This window comes from Ammospiza caudacuta, chromosome 4 (assembly GCF_027887145.1).
Source record: "Ammospiza caudacuta isolate bAmmCau1 chromosome 4, bAmmCau1.pri, whole genome shotgun sequence".
Classification (NCBI taxonomy): Eukaryota; Metazoa; Chordata; class Aves; order Passeriformes; family Passerellidae; genus Ammospiza; species Ammospiza caudacuta.
Genome location: NC_080596.1, coordinates 48,362,054 through 48,379,247, shown reverse-complemented (window position 1 = coordinate 48,379,247; position 17,194 = coordinate 48,362,054). Strand labels below are relative to the sequence as shown.

The 17,194-nt window shown below is 37.9% G+C and overlaps 1 protein-coding gene across 2 annotated transcripts in view; it reads right to left on the bottom strand.

Annotated features, from left to right (window-relative positions):
• Positions 1-3,288: 3,288 nt before the first annotated feature.
• Positions 3,289-17,194, bottom strand: part of MTMR7 (myotubularin related protein 7) — a 41,541-nt gene continuing 27,635 nt past the window's right edge. Inside the window, exons 8-14 of one of the 2 annotated variants that reach the window (XM_058803353.1) lie at positions 14,203-14,312; positions 12,080-12,205; positions 11,243-11,292; positions 9,397-9,597; positions 8,099-8,239; positions 6,362-6,488; positions 3,289-5,894 (exon numbers count right to left, since the gene is read on the bottom strand). In XM_058803353.1, the coding sequence (XP_058659336.1) occupies positions 5,538-5,894; positions 6,362-6,488; positions 8,099-8,239; positions 9,397-9,597; positions 11,243-11,292; positions 12,080-12,205; positions 14,203-14,312 (1,112 nt within the window). In that variant the 3' untranslated portion in view covers positions 3,289-5,537. The remainder of the gene's footprint in view (positions 5,895-6,361; positions 6,489-8,098; positions 8,240-9,396; positions 9,598-11,242; positions 11,293-12,079; positions 12,206-14,202; positions 14,313-17,194) is intronic. The other variant, XM_058803354.1, reaches the window with a different exon arrangement.

Genomic DNA, 17,194 nt, shown 5'->3' with positions numbered 1-17,194 from the left:
TTTTTCTTTTGTTTTAGTCCTATATTGGTTGTGCCTTCCCTGGTCTACTTTCACCAGAAGACTAGGTAGAACACTGATAACACTCTCTCTATCAGAGTTAGGGATGGTAGCTGGTAGCCTGCTGGTAGCCCACTGTTAAACACATTCTTTACCTCAATTTTTGCCAAAATATGAAGCGTAGGTGTAAGTCCAGTTTCCCACAAAGTGTAAGAGAATGGCGGGTGCTGTTAGATGCATATTCTAATGGTTTTTGAAATATGTCAAGAGAGCTTTTAAGCAATCTGGAATAAAAGGCTATGTACAATGACTTGTTTCGTGGGAGCCTTGCACAATGTCATCCTCAGATGTTCTCCCAGTGGGAAAGCCAACTCAACGAACAAGAAATTCAAGAGTAAGAAGATGGCTCAGCTCTGATGTTGCAGTTGTTTGCAGAGGAGAGTGTACATTCTTTGTTGTAACTGCTGATTGAGTCTGGGGTTTGCCTAATTTTAATACCTGATCATACTGCTAAATCACAGAATGGGTCAGGTTGGAAAGGTTCACACTGAGTCATTTGGTCAAACCACCCTGCTGAAGCAGAGTCATCCTAGAGAACATGGGACAGGATTGTGCCAAGATGGTTCTTGAATATCTCCGTGCAGGTGACTCCACAGTCTCTCTGGACAACTGTTCCAGCGCTCAGTCACCCACACAGTAAAAAGCTTCCTCATAATTGGGTGGAACTTCCCAGGCATCAGTTTCTGCCATTTGCCTCTTGTGGTATTGTTCAGCACCACAAAGAAAAGCCTGGCTCCACCCCCTTGACACCCTTCCTTTGGATACTCACAGACATTGATGGGGTCTCCTCTCAGTCTTCACTGGCCTAAGCAGGCCCAGCTCCCTCAGCCTCTTAAGTGATGTGATCCACTTATCATTGTTGCCCTCTGCTGGCATGGCTCCAGGAGCTCCATGCCTTCTTTGTTCTGAGGAACCCAGAACTTCCCCAGGTGCAGGGCCCTGCATTTGCTCTTGTTGAATTTCAGAAGGTTCCTCTCTGTCCATCCCTCCACTCCAATGAGATCCTTCTGAAGGGCTGAAAGCACTCTGGGGTATTGGCTGCTCCTCCCAGCTGGGTGTCTGAACTTGCTGAGAGGCACTATACCAGCACCACTGCAAACAAGAGACTGGTCAGTCAGTTCTAAGCAGTATGAACTGTAATTCTGTTTGTTCTTTACATACTCGGCAGCTTTGCCACTTAGAAGCTGGACCAAATGTGGAAGTTAGAAATTTTATACATGTCCAAGTTCTAACTACTCCCTTCAAATACTAGAATAAATTTTTATAAAATAGAGATTTAAGAGACCTTCAGGTAAAACTCAGTTAAAACTTTGGCAACAAAGTCAAGTATCACAGCCTTAACTATTCTGAACAGTAAATACTGTAATGTGCTAAACTTACAAATAAAGGCTTTAAGGTTTTAATATGTCTTGTATAACTTACAGACACAGTTGGGCATTGCAGGACTTTTTGAGTGGATATAGAATTGTGTTGGAAGTGGATGCAGTACAATACTCAAGGACAAACTTTTTATCTTCATGTGCAGTGGTTTGAGCTTTTCCTGTTCAGCCATTTAAACAGCAGTAATTCTTGGAGCTACCTTCACTAAAATGGGCTTTAAAAACCTGTATTTTGTCTCTGGGTTTTGAAAATGCCTTGTTTTTGTCAGATACCTGTAGACATCACATTTCTATGCAGTAATAAGCTATAAAGAGAGCCTATATTTCAATAACAAGGGAATACCTCAATATAAAGAACTGTGTTCTTTAGTCTTCAGAAACAGAATAAATTTATCTGAATAACCTTAGCAACAGACTCAGTCCTTGCCTGATTCAGTTGTTTTTCTGGTGGATCTGTAAGGCTTCATTAGCTTCTTTACAGAATGATTTATATTAAAAGACTAGTACATTTTATTTTAACATTTAACATTATTGGATTTGCTGCTTTCAGGTGCTCTACTGGCAATTTAAATAATATAAGTAAATTTGAATGTTTTCTTTTATCTTCTTATGCCCACACTCTGGCACCTCTCTGAATTCAGGGTTTGCAGCACACTTGGCTCTAAATCTTTGGCATATTTTTCGTGTGTCTTAGTATTGTCATAAGCTGACCTACTTCAAACTCATCCAGCACATGTTCCTCCCTTCCCAAATGAATTGTCAGCAACTTACCTGTCCTTGGAGGATTTTTCAGTCACTGTGGTGTTTACCTGTCTCTGCACAGAAGCAGCCCCTGGCCTTGGCTGTGTTTGTGATCTACTTGAGAACTCTTGTATGCAGTTCCGGGCAGTGTCCACAGAAAAGCATTACCTTAGCTGGTCAACAGTGATGGCATTCTTACCTTCATTGCAAAGGCTATCCCAATTTGTTGCTGTGGTTTTATTGTTGGTTTGTGTCATTAAATATCTTTCATGCTGTGAACCCATGCCCTGGCTTGCCTCTGTCTTCAGAGAACGTGGTTCTCTGCCTTGCTGATTTTACAAAGAGCTTTCCTTCCCTGCCTTCCTCCTTTTACTTTCTGTTTTTCCTTTTTTATTTTTATTGATGCCGTGTTGTTGTGCCCTCCAACTAATTAATTTCTCAGCTTTTTAGAGAGTTAACCACATTTGTTTCTTGTATAGACTTACCAATAAAAGCAGCTGGCAAATAGTTTTCCTTCTGTAAAGGAGGCTTCAGCTGTTTGATCCCATTGCCTTCAGTGTCCCTTAGAGGCACATTTTGATACTAAAGAGCAGCCTGAACCTAGTGAGGACTTCAGCAGTTTAGTTCATCTGTGTCCTGTTTCAAATTACAGTGGGCTTATTGAAAATGGGCCAAATTTGCAAAGATTTGCAGCAAGGCTATAAGAAAACAATGTAGTTAATAGAGAAGTCTTTTCATCTTTTTTTTTTTTTCTCATTTCCTAAAGAAATAGAAATACAGGAGTATAACATGTTCCCATACAATTAACACAGTTTATGAGTGTCTCAGTTTGTTTAGTTATCAGTTGTAGATTCCTCCACAACTGCAGCTACTGGATTCAAGTATCAGAGTAGGGGAGATACAAGAATGCCTTGATCTCAATGACAAAGTGACTCTTGATTAAATGAAGAACTCTATTACAAAAATCAGGAAAGCAATCCTTTGTTTCATTCTTTGGTGTGAAATAACATTTCAGAACACCTAAGTGTTTATTTGAAGGTGTTTCTCATTAGCCTGATAATGCCACAAATACATACAGTACAATGTAAGCAGTAATAGTTAATGCAAGAACTCTAAGGACTAAAAGACACATCACAGAGGGCTGCTACGTGAAGGCTTAATAAAGAAAATATTAGTATGTTAATATTGTAGTTGTAAAGCTAGTTACAAGGAGTTGCATAAGCAACACAAAGACAGTGCTTTGAATTTGCATGTCTTCCTCTTCTGCATTTATTTCTATACATGTCTAGTTGAACACAATGTCTTCATATACCATTTTACATTTTAAATATGTACAATAACATTGCCAATTTTCAGACTGATTTTTTGGCAAAATATTTGTGTGTTTTGTTTTCATTGCTGACTTCACAGCATGTTTCTTTAGTTTGAGAAAACCCATTCAAAGTTTCCTTTAATGCCATAAAGTTTACAGGCTATGTTCAAAATACAAAACACTTTTAAAAGTGCAGTTAAAATCAGGGCTTTAATTTATTAAAAATTCATAAAGATTAAAAACCAGAAGGCTAGATTCTCAACAGAATATAATTTATTGTTGTTTTTATTTGAATTGAACTATAGTAATTTATCAAATTGAGGATCTTGCCTTTCCAATATAATATTAAGATAAACCTTGCTGTTAAGAATTATTTGTTCAAAGACAGCAGCTCCCTTTAGAGGATAGTAATAATACTGAAGTTTACCTATTCACTTCTAATAACATGTTCACAGAACAGAATGAAAAGCCATTCCAGAAAAGCAGACAATAATTAAAATCTGATGATCTAATTTGAGGTATATTTATATAATACTGTTCTTTCTGTAGGTCTGTACTTGAAGGAGTGTGTGAAATGCAATCTACGTAAACTCACATTACTACCACTTTGCTCTACTAGAGTTCAATTCTGCACTGTCTTCAAGCATGTAAAAGCAGCCATATGAATTATATTTTTAACTCACTGGCTTTAAATAAAATTTTAAAAAACAAAAAACTTGAAATCAAGTTGCAGCCTAATATGGCTGGCCACCTTTTTAGTGAGTTTCAAGACATTCCAAATTTTGAAGATTTTTCAGTTGTTTACTTCTGAACAGTTGATTATGAAAAATACTACTCCTATTCTTAAAAATAGCTGAATTCTTAAATGAGATTAAACTTTCTGATGAATAGTGAATCAGTCCTTTTCTTAAATTAGTATTGCTATGCTGTGTTCAGGTTGGCAAATACTAAAAGGGAAATTTTGGGTGAGGATAAGAAACACCATTATGGTAATGGTTAGTTTATTTTGAATAACAAAATTTGGAAGAATATTCTCTATAACAGTTCCTTTATGGGCATAGTTTTCATTTACTTACTGATTCAGAATGATGTTTTCATAAGTGATTTCTTTAAGTGATTTGATATTCCCTATTCTGTCTACTCTGTGTATGTACCTCACTTCCACTCAAAACATTTTCAAGTAGGAAAATGGGCTGAAGAATCAGAGATATTATCACCTTTAAAATTTTACCTTTATATCTTATGTAGGTGGTTTGGAACAAGGGTAAGATATAAACAAACTTAAAACATAAAGAGGCAAGAGCAAACTGCCTGGTGCACCTTTTGTTACAAAGGGGTGTTTTAGCACAAAGGCTGTGTGAGCCTTGAAGTTTTGGTCACAGAATCTACTGAACTTTCAACACTGGTTGAGAATTGAGTACAAATTGGATGCATTCAGATGCAGCAGCAGCAGCAACTGCTTATTAATGGATTTTTTTTTTAAGGATCAAAAAAATCCTTGTCCCCTGAGCCAGGGTGTCCATTTGTTAGTTTTACTTTGCTGTAAAAGATATTAGTAGGAGAATATGCAAAATAATTGTTCTAACTTCTTGTGAAGAAAAAAGCAGAGAAAATACATATGTCTGAAGGTAAATGAGCTCTACAAAAATAAGTTTTGACTGCTTCACCAGTGAGGCTAACAGTAATGCATCTTCAGCCTTCTGTAAGAGTACTTTGGAATTTCACATCTTAGGAAAAGAACTATTATCCTGTCCAATAAATAACTGTGGAAATGTACAAAGTAAGGAATAATTATGTACAGCATTGATAAAACAACCACCATATTGGCTTAATGAAATATAACAGCACTACTTTTCTTTAGTGTAATGTCTTAAAATTAGTAATAACTTGTTCTGCTCGGGTCTTAACTTACACAATTGCACAGTTCCCTTTCTTTGGATTATTTCTTTAGGCCACAGACCACTTCCATTCTTCATCTGATGAAAAGATGTCATTCCAGACTGTATAAGACTTTACATTATCTGGATCCTTGCTCCCATGCAGGTATTTCAGCCTGCCAGAAACACAGCTTCATCAGAGTCCTTGCCACTGTCTTCACTAGGCAAGCAGCCACCCCCACTTGGGGACCTACAGCTTAAGTCCTCCACACCAGACTCCTGGTCACTGTTGGCTGAGAGGTCAGGATCAGAGCTTTTCAGGTTGTCCTGTGTCAAAATCAGGGCAGAATCTTCATCCCCTTGAGAAGGGCTCCGGGATGGGAATGATTTCAGATCACTGCTGTACTCCTGGGGAGTGTTAGCTAAGCTGTTGTTGGAGGCATACAGTCCAAACTGTTTGCTTCGGTCTTGTTGCTTACTCTTGACTTTATTATTACCTGATTGTGATTTCTGAAGATTTGCCAATCTCTGAAATGAAGGAAATAGGATTTACCATGAGGACACATTTAGGGTCCAGAAATCCTCTTATATGTCCTTGCTTTTTTTCTGTTTAAATAAACTTCCAAAGGCCAACCCACCCTTTAAAACTGACTATTTCCATTTATGGAGAATGAGAAGTGCACAATTTGTCACACACCAATGCTGAATTACAGCATTCTTCTGAACTACAATTCCTGCTGAGTTACAGAAGGATTAAACTTACTTTCAGTAGTACTTGTGTATCAACACAGGTAAAATTTTATCCCTAAAGAAAAAAGTCCACTTTTGTGTCTTAAATGCAAAACAATCACAAACAATCTGAGAACAAAGAGGATGGCTGAACATCCTCCTTCCAGAAAAGGATGTAATGTGTAGCGGACTCTGCAGCATATGGAGCTGGGTTTAATTTATAATCAGTTACCAAGTCTGGGGTATCAAGCTCAGCTGTTTATTACCTCTTGCAAGACTTCCAGCTCTTCCTCCAGCTGCTGAGTTTCTTCCTTCACTGCCATCAGATAATCAGTAACTGACTGTCGAGGATGCAGCCCCTTTTCAAAGCGGTTGTACATACCACTCCAGAACCTGGAATTGATGGCAAGGTCAGCAATTTTCCCATTTAGTGAAGTAGCCTCATGAGACTTAAATGCACACCTTTTGCTTTGTTTTGTTTTTCTCCCCAGACACATATTGTCCTAAATTATCTATCCATGCTTATTCATCATTAGAGTGCATACACATAAGTTCATAGGCTGTTTAGTAAAGTTCGTTGTTCATTTGCATTTTTTCCATTCTGAAGGTGCAACTCATAGGCAGCTGGACATAAGCAGCTCAAATTAATTCTGATAGACCATAGAAAGAAAGATTCATGTAGTTTAGACCACAACTGAGAAAGGTTCACTGAATGCAAGCTTTTTTTTGGTATTATTGTTCTACGCTATGGGCTTTAGAGCAATGGTACCTATAAAATAGCCAATGTTAGTAAAGACAGTTTTTCATATTTGTAGTTCTCAATTGTTGTTCAACTTCCCATGAACTCAGCTTTGTAATTCTGTGTTACTCTGGTGCTCCTCCTGCCTTGCTGGCACAGGGCCACAGGCAGGCCCTGGGTGTGTAACCAGTTCACCAGACAGGTTAAGTAGCCCAGCCCTGCTGTCAGCTGCAGCTGTCTGGCCAAGGAGCTGACAGATATTTTTGGAGCCCGTGCATGCTGCTTGGTGGCTTATTATTCCTATCCCAATAATATACTATTTAAATCACATTCCCCCTTAAGTTTATCATCTGATAGCTCATGCTTGGAAATCTTTACACACCCAAGTAATTCAATTAAAATCAACAGGATTACTTATCCATTGGAGGATCTGCTGTATCAGTACTTCTTTTATAAATCCCACTATCCCAAAGAATACGATTAATGACTATTTTTAAATTGTTTTAAAGTGGATGTGACCTGGTATATAGACATGAAAGAATTCAATTTCTGTCATTCAGGATTTTTAGTGACTTTTTAACAGGTGCTATTACTTGCAACTGGAAAACAAACTGATCAGTTTTACTTAAATGACAGTTTTAATGAATTTCTATTCAAGTTCTCCCAAAGTGTGTTAAGAGTAATGGCACAATTAATTAACTCGGAATGTCAATGGTAATAATTCTGAAGTTATGGTATTTTGTTATATTTTGAAGAAATATCAGGGAAAACTTAACTTTGTTTTACCTGATATAACACCATGGGCAAAATCTGGGTTTTTTTACAAAATACTTGTTTTAGCAATGAAATCATATGATTTCTTGAAAAGATCCTTTTTTCTTTTGACACCAGTTGATCCAAACTAACATCACATAATCTTGGAATGGAAGAAGTTAAAGTGACTGTAAATTTAGAAACAGCAGATGACAGCAGGACTGAAAGAAGCATTTCTCAGTGGAAGAAGTGAGTAGCCTTGAAATTAGGACACACGACTATCAATATAGCTTTAATCTTAATCTTCTTTTCAGACTAATACTCTGTTGTGGAATGGTGTAGAGATGTTGGCTGACTATGAGCACACAGGGAACAAACATTCTGCATCTGAAACTGAATTTACTCTCTATAAATGGCCTTATAGAACAGGAAATACTTATATACAAAGGCATTCTGTTCTGTACTAACCCAACCCACGCTACAATTCCCAGCAGCAAGTGGTACTACCTACTTGTACAAGAAGTTGCATGGAGCTATCTGTGGGTGCAGGGTCCCTTGGGTTTGACTGTGGTCTGACCTGTATAAGGGATTCAGGTAATCAGCACGATTTTTCCACAAGTGAGCCCACAATGAATACGTTCTTTCTTTGATTCTGAAAAACAATACATTAAATAAAAATATATTAAAGCCTCTATTACAATTCAGGGATAGCTAAAGCTTAGATGCAGCATTCTTGTCCTCCATACTTCCAGTTTACAATCAGCTTCCTTGACAGAATTAGACTTGAATTACATAGAGAAACAGAGACCCAAATTCCCTTGCAGCTCACTAAAAGCAAATTCTGATCCATTTCCCATAAAGCAAAAACAGCTAGAATGAGTAGGTGGAGAGACTGGTTCCTTTGTGAGGTGGAGAGGATAATTTCCATAAAGTGAGCTTTCAGACAGATCTCTGCACCAAAGAGATCCCCACATTTAAAAGCACTCCTATCCCACTGAGCTACAATTTCTTACACAGTTGGGTCTTGGGATGTGGTGATCTGTGAGGGTTTTGATTTTAAATGGACATCCACTGTGGCTGCTCTGCATTTGAGCAGTGAAAGGGAGCAAATGGCAGCAGCCAGCAGTAAGCAGCACCTCCTCTCATTGCTACTGCTGACATCACCAGGCTGCTTCAGAAAAACAATGGATGTCATCATGTATCAAGGACCCGGGGCCCTGGGAAGCAGATGCAAACATGAGCACTGCCAGGAATCATGATGCTAGCTTTTTTTGGGCCTCAGGACAGGTAGATTAATTCATAATTGCTGTGGGGCTAGAAGGACAGTCTGCTGACTCAGTCCTGGGGAGGGCTACCAGACAAAAAGGATGTTCATAAGGAAGTACCTAAGACAGCAGGACTAAAATGTCCTGACGTGAGATCCAAAGACAGGTTAAAACACAGAGGAGCAGTAACTCTTAAGCTGAGAATTTAACTAGAGTTACCATAATTTCATACTGGAGTTACAGGGCCAGCTTGCCTTGTATTTAGTCAGGGCTGCAGTAAAGGCAGGCCCACATGGCTGAAGGCATAATGCTCTTGTCAGTTTTCACTAATCCCTGTCACGCACATCATGGATTATGCTCCCAGCACAGCTACACTGCAGAGGATCAACTTTTTTTGGTATTAATCTGTGTTGCCAGAAGACACACACCCTGTGCCTTATGAAACACATACATGCAAACTGGAAAATGTCTCCAGTAATGCTCAATACACCACCAGCCACAGACCCCATGCACAAATATGCTACTAAAGAAAGCATTTTTATACTTCAGCTCTCTTCTCTCCTTCTGGCTGTTACACAGGAAATTCCCAAACTGGCAAGAATAGATATGATGCTGTATGTGGATGAGGAATCTTTCATTGAATTCAAAGGCACAAGGAAACTGTTCCATTAGCTGCCAAACACATTCGATGAACTGGTCAATAACAGGTGATATCTCCTTTGGATCTCCATCTAAATTGCCATACCTGAAACAAGACAAGATACATCCAATTATAACCTGAATTCCTGTAAGACAACTGAATTAACTATAAGGAAAACACACCCCCCACTTTAGTGTGCAAGGTACATCCTAGGCATTCATTTCTAAAATCTCAAGTATTACTATATTTTTACTTTAAAAAATGATGCAAGAATCATGAAGTAGAATGGAGGCAGAATTGCAAACAAAAAACCCTCTTTAATTGGTTGTCTTGTTATATTACAGCTACAAAAAGCTGGCTGCTGCATAGCCATGTTTTAATGCTATCAGTATAAATTGTACCCAGGTAACATAAGTTATCAGAAAAATGACTGAAATGACTTAATGACAAAAGTGTGCCTGAAGACAGTTTCTTAATAGTAGATTATTCCCCAAATGAGAAAACTGAGCAGGAGAGCTATCTGCTCTCATTACATCAGCAGAAAACAGGTTAAAGCTGCCCTCTCTTGGTGAAATTTCTAGAAGTGGAAAATGTTTACATGCTGCTGTGACTGTCAAGTGACCATGAAACTTTCTGTGTATAAAAATGCCTCTTGGAACCACTTGCAATGAAGAAAAGGAGACTGAAAATAAAATACACATAGAAGTAAAAGGTATTTTGTAAGTCTATATAATAGGAAGAAGCATTTTCAATCAATTATTCTCCTGGTGGGGGGTGTATGTGCACTTATATTTACACATGCCAACAGAGTAGAATTTTATAAATATCTAAAATTGAAACTTCTATTACCATCAAAGAAAATACAGCAATATTGAACAGCCAACCAAAGCTATCAGTGGTTATTGCATTTCATAATACCTTGTCCCACTGATAATCAAGACCAACTGACAGTATCATATGAACTGTAGTAATTCCTATGGAATTTCACAGGTGCTGTGAAGATGCTCAGATTTTCTGAAATTTGTTGGTTTTTTAAACTATAACAAATTTATATTCAAATCAAGCAATATAATGTAATTGAACCCCAATATAAAAATTGCATTTTTAATTTTTAAAGAAAACAGAAGTAAAGTCATGAAAGAAAGAAAATGTGAAAATGTACCCATGTTTAAATATATTAAGTCTTCAAACATTTTTCATTACATTATAGCATTTACATTGGATTGGTGTTCAAAATAACTTGGTCAAATAAATTACCCACTTTGCCTGACATTTCTGAGCAGATCTTGCTGGTTTTTTTTATAACAGACTGTAACAGGAAGAGTTTATATTATGTAATAGGTAACTCACAGACATGCCTAAGATTAAGTACTGCCTTGGAAGATGTAGAAGTCCCTTTGATGAACAGGGACTTATGTGAGGGGCCTTGGCACTCAGAGGAGATCTGCTGGACTCCAAAGTGGTTTTGCAAACCAAATACACACACAAATACTCACATGGACCTCTGAGTGCTCACAGCAGCTGCAAGAGCAGCATGCAGGACTCCCCTTAGCAGTTTTGGAGTGCATATATAGAAATATTTCACTCTGACTTTTCCAGGCAGCTAAATCACATAGTTGGAGAAAAGGGTACGGCAGTTTCCTGTTGCAGTGTTTTGTAAGGCAGCAACAAAGAAGAACTGGAATGGCAGCAGATACAGACTACATAAACATACACATACATAGAAAGGAAAACCTTAGCCCTACCTTACCTGTGGTTAAATTTGTGGCCAAAGGAAATCCAGTCTTTTTCAATTAACACCTGAAATGAGAATATTGCATTCAGTGTTGTGGAGTGGAGCTGACATGTTGAAGCAGGCAGAAGGGTGGTGTAAACAAGAAGTGCTCTAATCCCAGTTAATTCTTAGAGTGATCAGAAAAGTGGCAAGCAAGAACAATGGAAGCAAGCAATATTAGAAATCTAAGTAATTTTCAGAACTGGCAGAAAAATAATGAGCACTGCTTGCCAGCTCAGGAAAACAGCACTCTTCATGGATGCAGAGAGAGTGCCAGTATTACAGCACAACTTCAAACATCTTGTTTCATTGCTTTCTAAAATAGAACTTATAAATGTCTCAAACATATTTTTAACATGTGACCAGTAACTTGATAACCACTTCTAGATGCTTTACTGCTGCTGATTGACCTGCGAAAGGAGATTTTCCAATATAGCTGCTCATTGCAATCTCATGTCTAGAAAAGACATACTTCTGACACTCAAAATTAAAATGCTCATTTCAAATGAGTACAAATTCTTGCTTTCACAAATGCTCTCTGGGCTATGAGAAAGTTTCTCAATCAAGATTAGGAAAAAACAAAACAACAAACGTAGGTGACCAACTGATCCCCACCTTGAATAATGTTTCATAGAGAAATCAGGAGACTATAACATGAACATATAGAAGCCTTCCCTCCTACTTAAGAGAAACAAAACAAAACAAAAGGGTATATTTATGGACATTTATGGAGTTTGTTTCCTATTAAAACAAAGACATTCATCTGAAGTGATGCCACACTACTTCATTTACTCTGTGAAAGAACCCGCTTACCATGAATCCCTTCATAGTTCTGTAATATGGATCCAATAGAAGGCTTGCTACAGAGCAAACCTGGGCTGTCCTATCCCAGCCATCAGAGCAGTGAACAAGCACACTCACACCTTCCTCAGCCACAGCCTAAGGACACAGAAAAAGTCAGGAAGTTCACAAGCAGGGAGGAAGACAGTGGCAAGGGAGAAAAAGTGAGACAAGAGGCATAGAGAGAGTATTAATTCAGAAACTTGGAAAGCTCATTAATTTTTTACTCTGCCACAGAGTTCTTAAATAAAGTTAAGTGTTATTTGAAAATCAGTGTTATTACTCTAATTTGAAACGTTATAATTCACCCCAGGCCATGCAATATGGTGGTTGAGAATTACCTGTTTATGCTCCACTACAGGAAGATGTGGGATTCATTTAATTCAGTTGAAATACACCAATCTGTCAGAGCAGACAACTACCTACAGCAGATTCAGATGCTCCAACACATCTCATGCCACTTACATGCCACTAAAAGCATAGCCATACTTGCAATATGGCTCCTTATTCTTCATCTTGATGGTAATGTCATTAAGGGCAATGACTGGTTCCAATGCCATCACTAGCCTGGACATCATTGCAGCACACTGCATTGCACTGGTGGCATCCTGTAAAGGCTTCTGGGGAAGCCAGCGGTGGTGGGAAACTTCCACATCTAACAAGCAAGATTTTATCAGTATCTTTAATGTAATAATTGGGGAGAGAGGATTCTATTTTGTACATAAACACATAAAGAAGAAATTATACTGAGTTCTCCAGAGTCTGGCATTGTATTATTTTTAGAATTTGAGGGTTGGTGATTGTTTTTTTTAATTCTAAGGGTTTTGACTTTTATCATTTCTAAAGAGAATTGAATTTAGGAAGTAGAAAATAAAGTAGGTTAGGAAAAATACCATAGAGGGAAAAAAACACCCATTTAGGTTAATTTTGGGCTTAATAGGGAAAGACAAATAATAATAAATTATCTATGTTTATCTCAAGAGACAAAAATAGTACCCCTGTGAGCAGAAGACCAAGAACAGAGAACTGAGAACCGCACAAATAAGAATGGGTCAAAATGCATGTCAGAAGGCACTAGGCTAGCAAGCATATGCACAAAGGGTAATAAGACTAACCACTGGGGGAAAACTGCAAAGCTAATGTAAATAACCTTACTTCTATGAGCTAATGAAAAGGAGTAGGTCTGGGAGTAATAATATGTGTATTTATTGCACAGGTATAATAATAATATGTGTATTTATTGCTGTTCAGGTAAGAAGCTACAGTTGCCTACTGAGAAGGAAGAAGCAATGCAAGAGAAACAAGCAGTTGGTGAGGAGAGAAACCCATGAATTTTTATCTGTATAACTGTGGGCAGTAGGTCATGTGAATAAAATGGCCAATAAAAAATTGTAATCTCAAAAATAGGAATTGTAGCGGTAAAAGGCAGATCACAAGGTTGGGGGCAACAAAATTAAAGCTACCGCTGGCAGATGACAAATGTCTACATTACTGTGGGGGGGGAAGTAGGGGAAATAATTTCCTATTAAAGCCAAAACTGTTTTCTGGAAGAATTTTCAAGTAAATAAAAATAGAAGCTGCTAAAGAGTTTGGCCATGGTAATACACAGGAGTTGGTTCAAGAGGTGAATTTGGTTGGTTGCCTGATAACTCAGAGGAGATAACACAGTAGCTATACATTGTGTATAATATAACTTATTATACATTATATATAGCTATATGTATCTATTACAACTACCATTTCCACAAAGAAAGTGCCCAGAAACCAGTGGAGGAGGCAGGGCAAATAGGGAAAGAAAGAGTAACAATCACTCTTGGGGAGTAAAGTAAGGACATGCAAATGTCTGCCACAACAAGACACAGGCTAGTAGAGGCTTCAGCACAAAAGAACTCAAGATTTTGTTTACTATTTTAGAAAAGCATCAACACCACAGCACTTAAGAATCATTTCTCCTCATACACAAAGCACTGCAAATGGGCTTTTTTCAGGTATAACATCACTGAAGAGATAACAGAAGTTACCCATAAGCAGAGAATTTGGTCCTCATTTTCTGTATCTGCTTACTCCAAGATTTGTTCTCATTTTACACACTTTACCTTTGCAATAAAAATGCCAGCATCCATAATGGCTTTGATGTGCTTCAGCCAGCCAGAATTTTCTAGACCCCACAGAAAGTCACTCATTGAAGGTGATTTCAGCTCACAAACTGCAAAATAAGATACTTTTTAAATGCATAGTAGTTAGAGTCCCTTAAGCTTCATTGGCTTGAAGAAGAGTTACCTCTTCTTCAGATATCCACTGTGTAAAACATGCATCTTTTGAAAAGAATGCTTATGTTTTGAACACCTCTGCCAAATTTAACCTTTGAGAAACACATGTATTTGAGAAATGGGGCTGGGTCAAATTTCACCCAATATGTTGACTTAATTTAAAAAGAGAAGCTGTCATAAAGCCTATTGCAAACAAATCCAAATCCATCCTTCTCTGAAGCATGTATTTTCCAAAATTGTGTTGGGAATGAAGTTTTCAAACCCTTGGGAGGATTTCATGTATTTGATGATGAGGGCTTGGAAACAGAAAGCGTTTGATTTCTGCTGTTGGACAGGCAGACAGACACCCAAGCGGCTCCTGCCTCCTACTCCCAGCACCACCACAGATGAAGGTGCTTGAGTTAAAGTGGTTCACTCCACAGTTCTCCATCCCTGAATTAAACCTTATTAAAGCTTCACTTGGAGTCAAAAAGTATTCTGATGGTGAAGACAAGACATAATTCATCAAGGAAAATATTTTCCCGAAATCTTCCAAACTCTATGCCACATTTGAAGGAAAAAAAATTGCCCAGTTTTTGCTCTAAGTTCCTATTCTGCTGTATCCAAGTATCTATTTTTTTAATGATAGACTTTGTGGTATCAGAAGAAAAAAACCAATCAGAATCTAAAAAAGGTGCCTCAATCCAGCAGAACACATACTGAATGAAACTTGGTGCAATCTATTTTCAATACTAAGATGCTAAAATCACCCCATAAAAAGACTACATCTTTATTTTGATCCATGTAGAGTTATACTGTCTTTTAAAGAAAAAATGTATTAGCCAGTGAAATTAATTTTCAGAGTACAGTGAAAAATATCCTAGCTTTTACTGAGTTAAGGTATGATCTGTCAATTACTAATATCTTAGTAAGTCTCTTGTGGTCTGGAAATCTTAAAAGATTCTGTTATTTATGGCCATTATGGCCCCTGGCCAATAGCTTTATTTTCCTTCAGCATAATTGAAATTTAATTTTACAAGCCAAAGATAGAGTTTATATCATATCTGAACTATCTGATTGTCCTAACTCCATTTAGTTCAGAGGCAAAATGGCCTAATGTGTCCATACAAAGTCTTGCAATGTTTATATGTAAGGCCCCTTCCAGATGGTTGTTTTAAAAGTAATTTTTGGAGGATATTTTTAAAGATGCAGAGATAGCAGCACTGAAAGCAAACAGCTTTTCACATGATTAATGTTTCTGTGCAGATGGAAGCATGACCAATTAGTGGCTGAATACTGGCTGAAGCTGCTGTCTCTATTTACAAAAGCCCAAGGTAAGGCTGAAACAGTGCTTTGCTCATTCCCACTCCAAAATTGGAGTCAATATTTACTGACCACTTCACTGTGCAAAGTTCATACTGTCCTAAATGCATACACTGTACATTTCACATGACTTTGGCAACTGATCTGGACCCTAGTACTGAGTTCAATTATGAATTCAGTTATCCTAAGGGGAAAGGGCATTTCCATCTCAGCAGAAAAGGTACTAAAATCTTTTAGAAATATGGCCTGCTTCATGCACAGGAAAATCAAGAGCCAACAGGCAGAGCTCTGGGAATTCCAGCAATGTACCCAAGTCTCAGACTGGGAAGAAGACAAAGGGCACATGTTGGCAACTGCCTCTTCCACCAGCAAAAGTACCAGAGGGGTGTGCTGGACTAGTCCTCCACTCCTGGCAGGACAGCCATAAGCAGAGGCAGGAAGAGTTACTGTGGGCCAAACCCACTGGGATTCTCCCTGCCTGATCTGTCCCAGAAGTCCAAGGACCAGAGGGCTGCTCCTACATCAGCAAGTGCTGCTCCTGGTGAGAGGGGAGGAGAAGCTCATATTTGCTGTTTAAATACAGCCAGGGAGCATGTGGGGCCATCGGCTCAGTGCACAGCACACGGGAGCCAGGTCTCAGCTGGCCTGGGTGTGCAGCACAGCCCACCCCATCCCCAGTGCCAGCAGCAGCCTCAGGCACACCTGGGATCTTTAGCAAGAAAAGTCCCTGTGTAATGTCCTTCTAATGTTAAATATTGTTTCAAGGAAGTTTGCACACAGGATCAAAATATTTCAAGGTTCTTCACATAGACCCATCTATAAATGGAGAAAAATAAAAATCCATACTACACTTTTTTGGAAAGGAAATTCCATCATGCTGAAATGCATTTCACTTCCACAATACAGTCAAATCTCAACACTTCTTGCATATTCTGAAAAAAACCTTATTCTAAAAATTTAATCATTTTATAATGCTGATTTATTTAGCAAAAATCAACATTTTACTAAGGTAAATATATGTTAAAATAAGATAAATTGGCTTGAAATAAAGTAGTAAAATCACAAAGCTGAAATCAATTTTTCAGCTACTAAAATAAAATAGTGTTTTATTTATTAAGAAGTAAATTGTTATTAATTTTACCTACTAAAATAAATATTGATATTTTTATAAGTATAAATGTATTTCCTCACCTTTCCTCCCCACTCCCCAAAATAATGAATAATTAAGTGAATACATTCCTAATATAAGTCCATTTTCTAATGGAAAACTGAATACTAAATTTTTTTTCAAATTTTCTTAGCATTGGAAGTTATTTAAAATTGTATATTGCAAATAATCTGCAGTCTGGCATGTGAAGATCCTCTGCTCTTCACTTCTGCTTAGCACCAGTAAATTGAATGAAACTGGCCTTGCATTTCAGCAACACATCTGGCCAACTATATCTTGATGTCCTCTTTCATGCTGTATACTTCTAAGCAGCAATACAGCTCACATTAAACTAAAATCAGTTTTCAT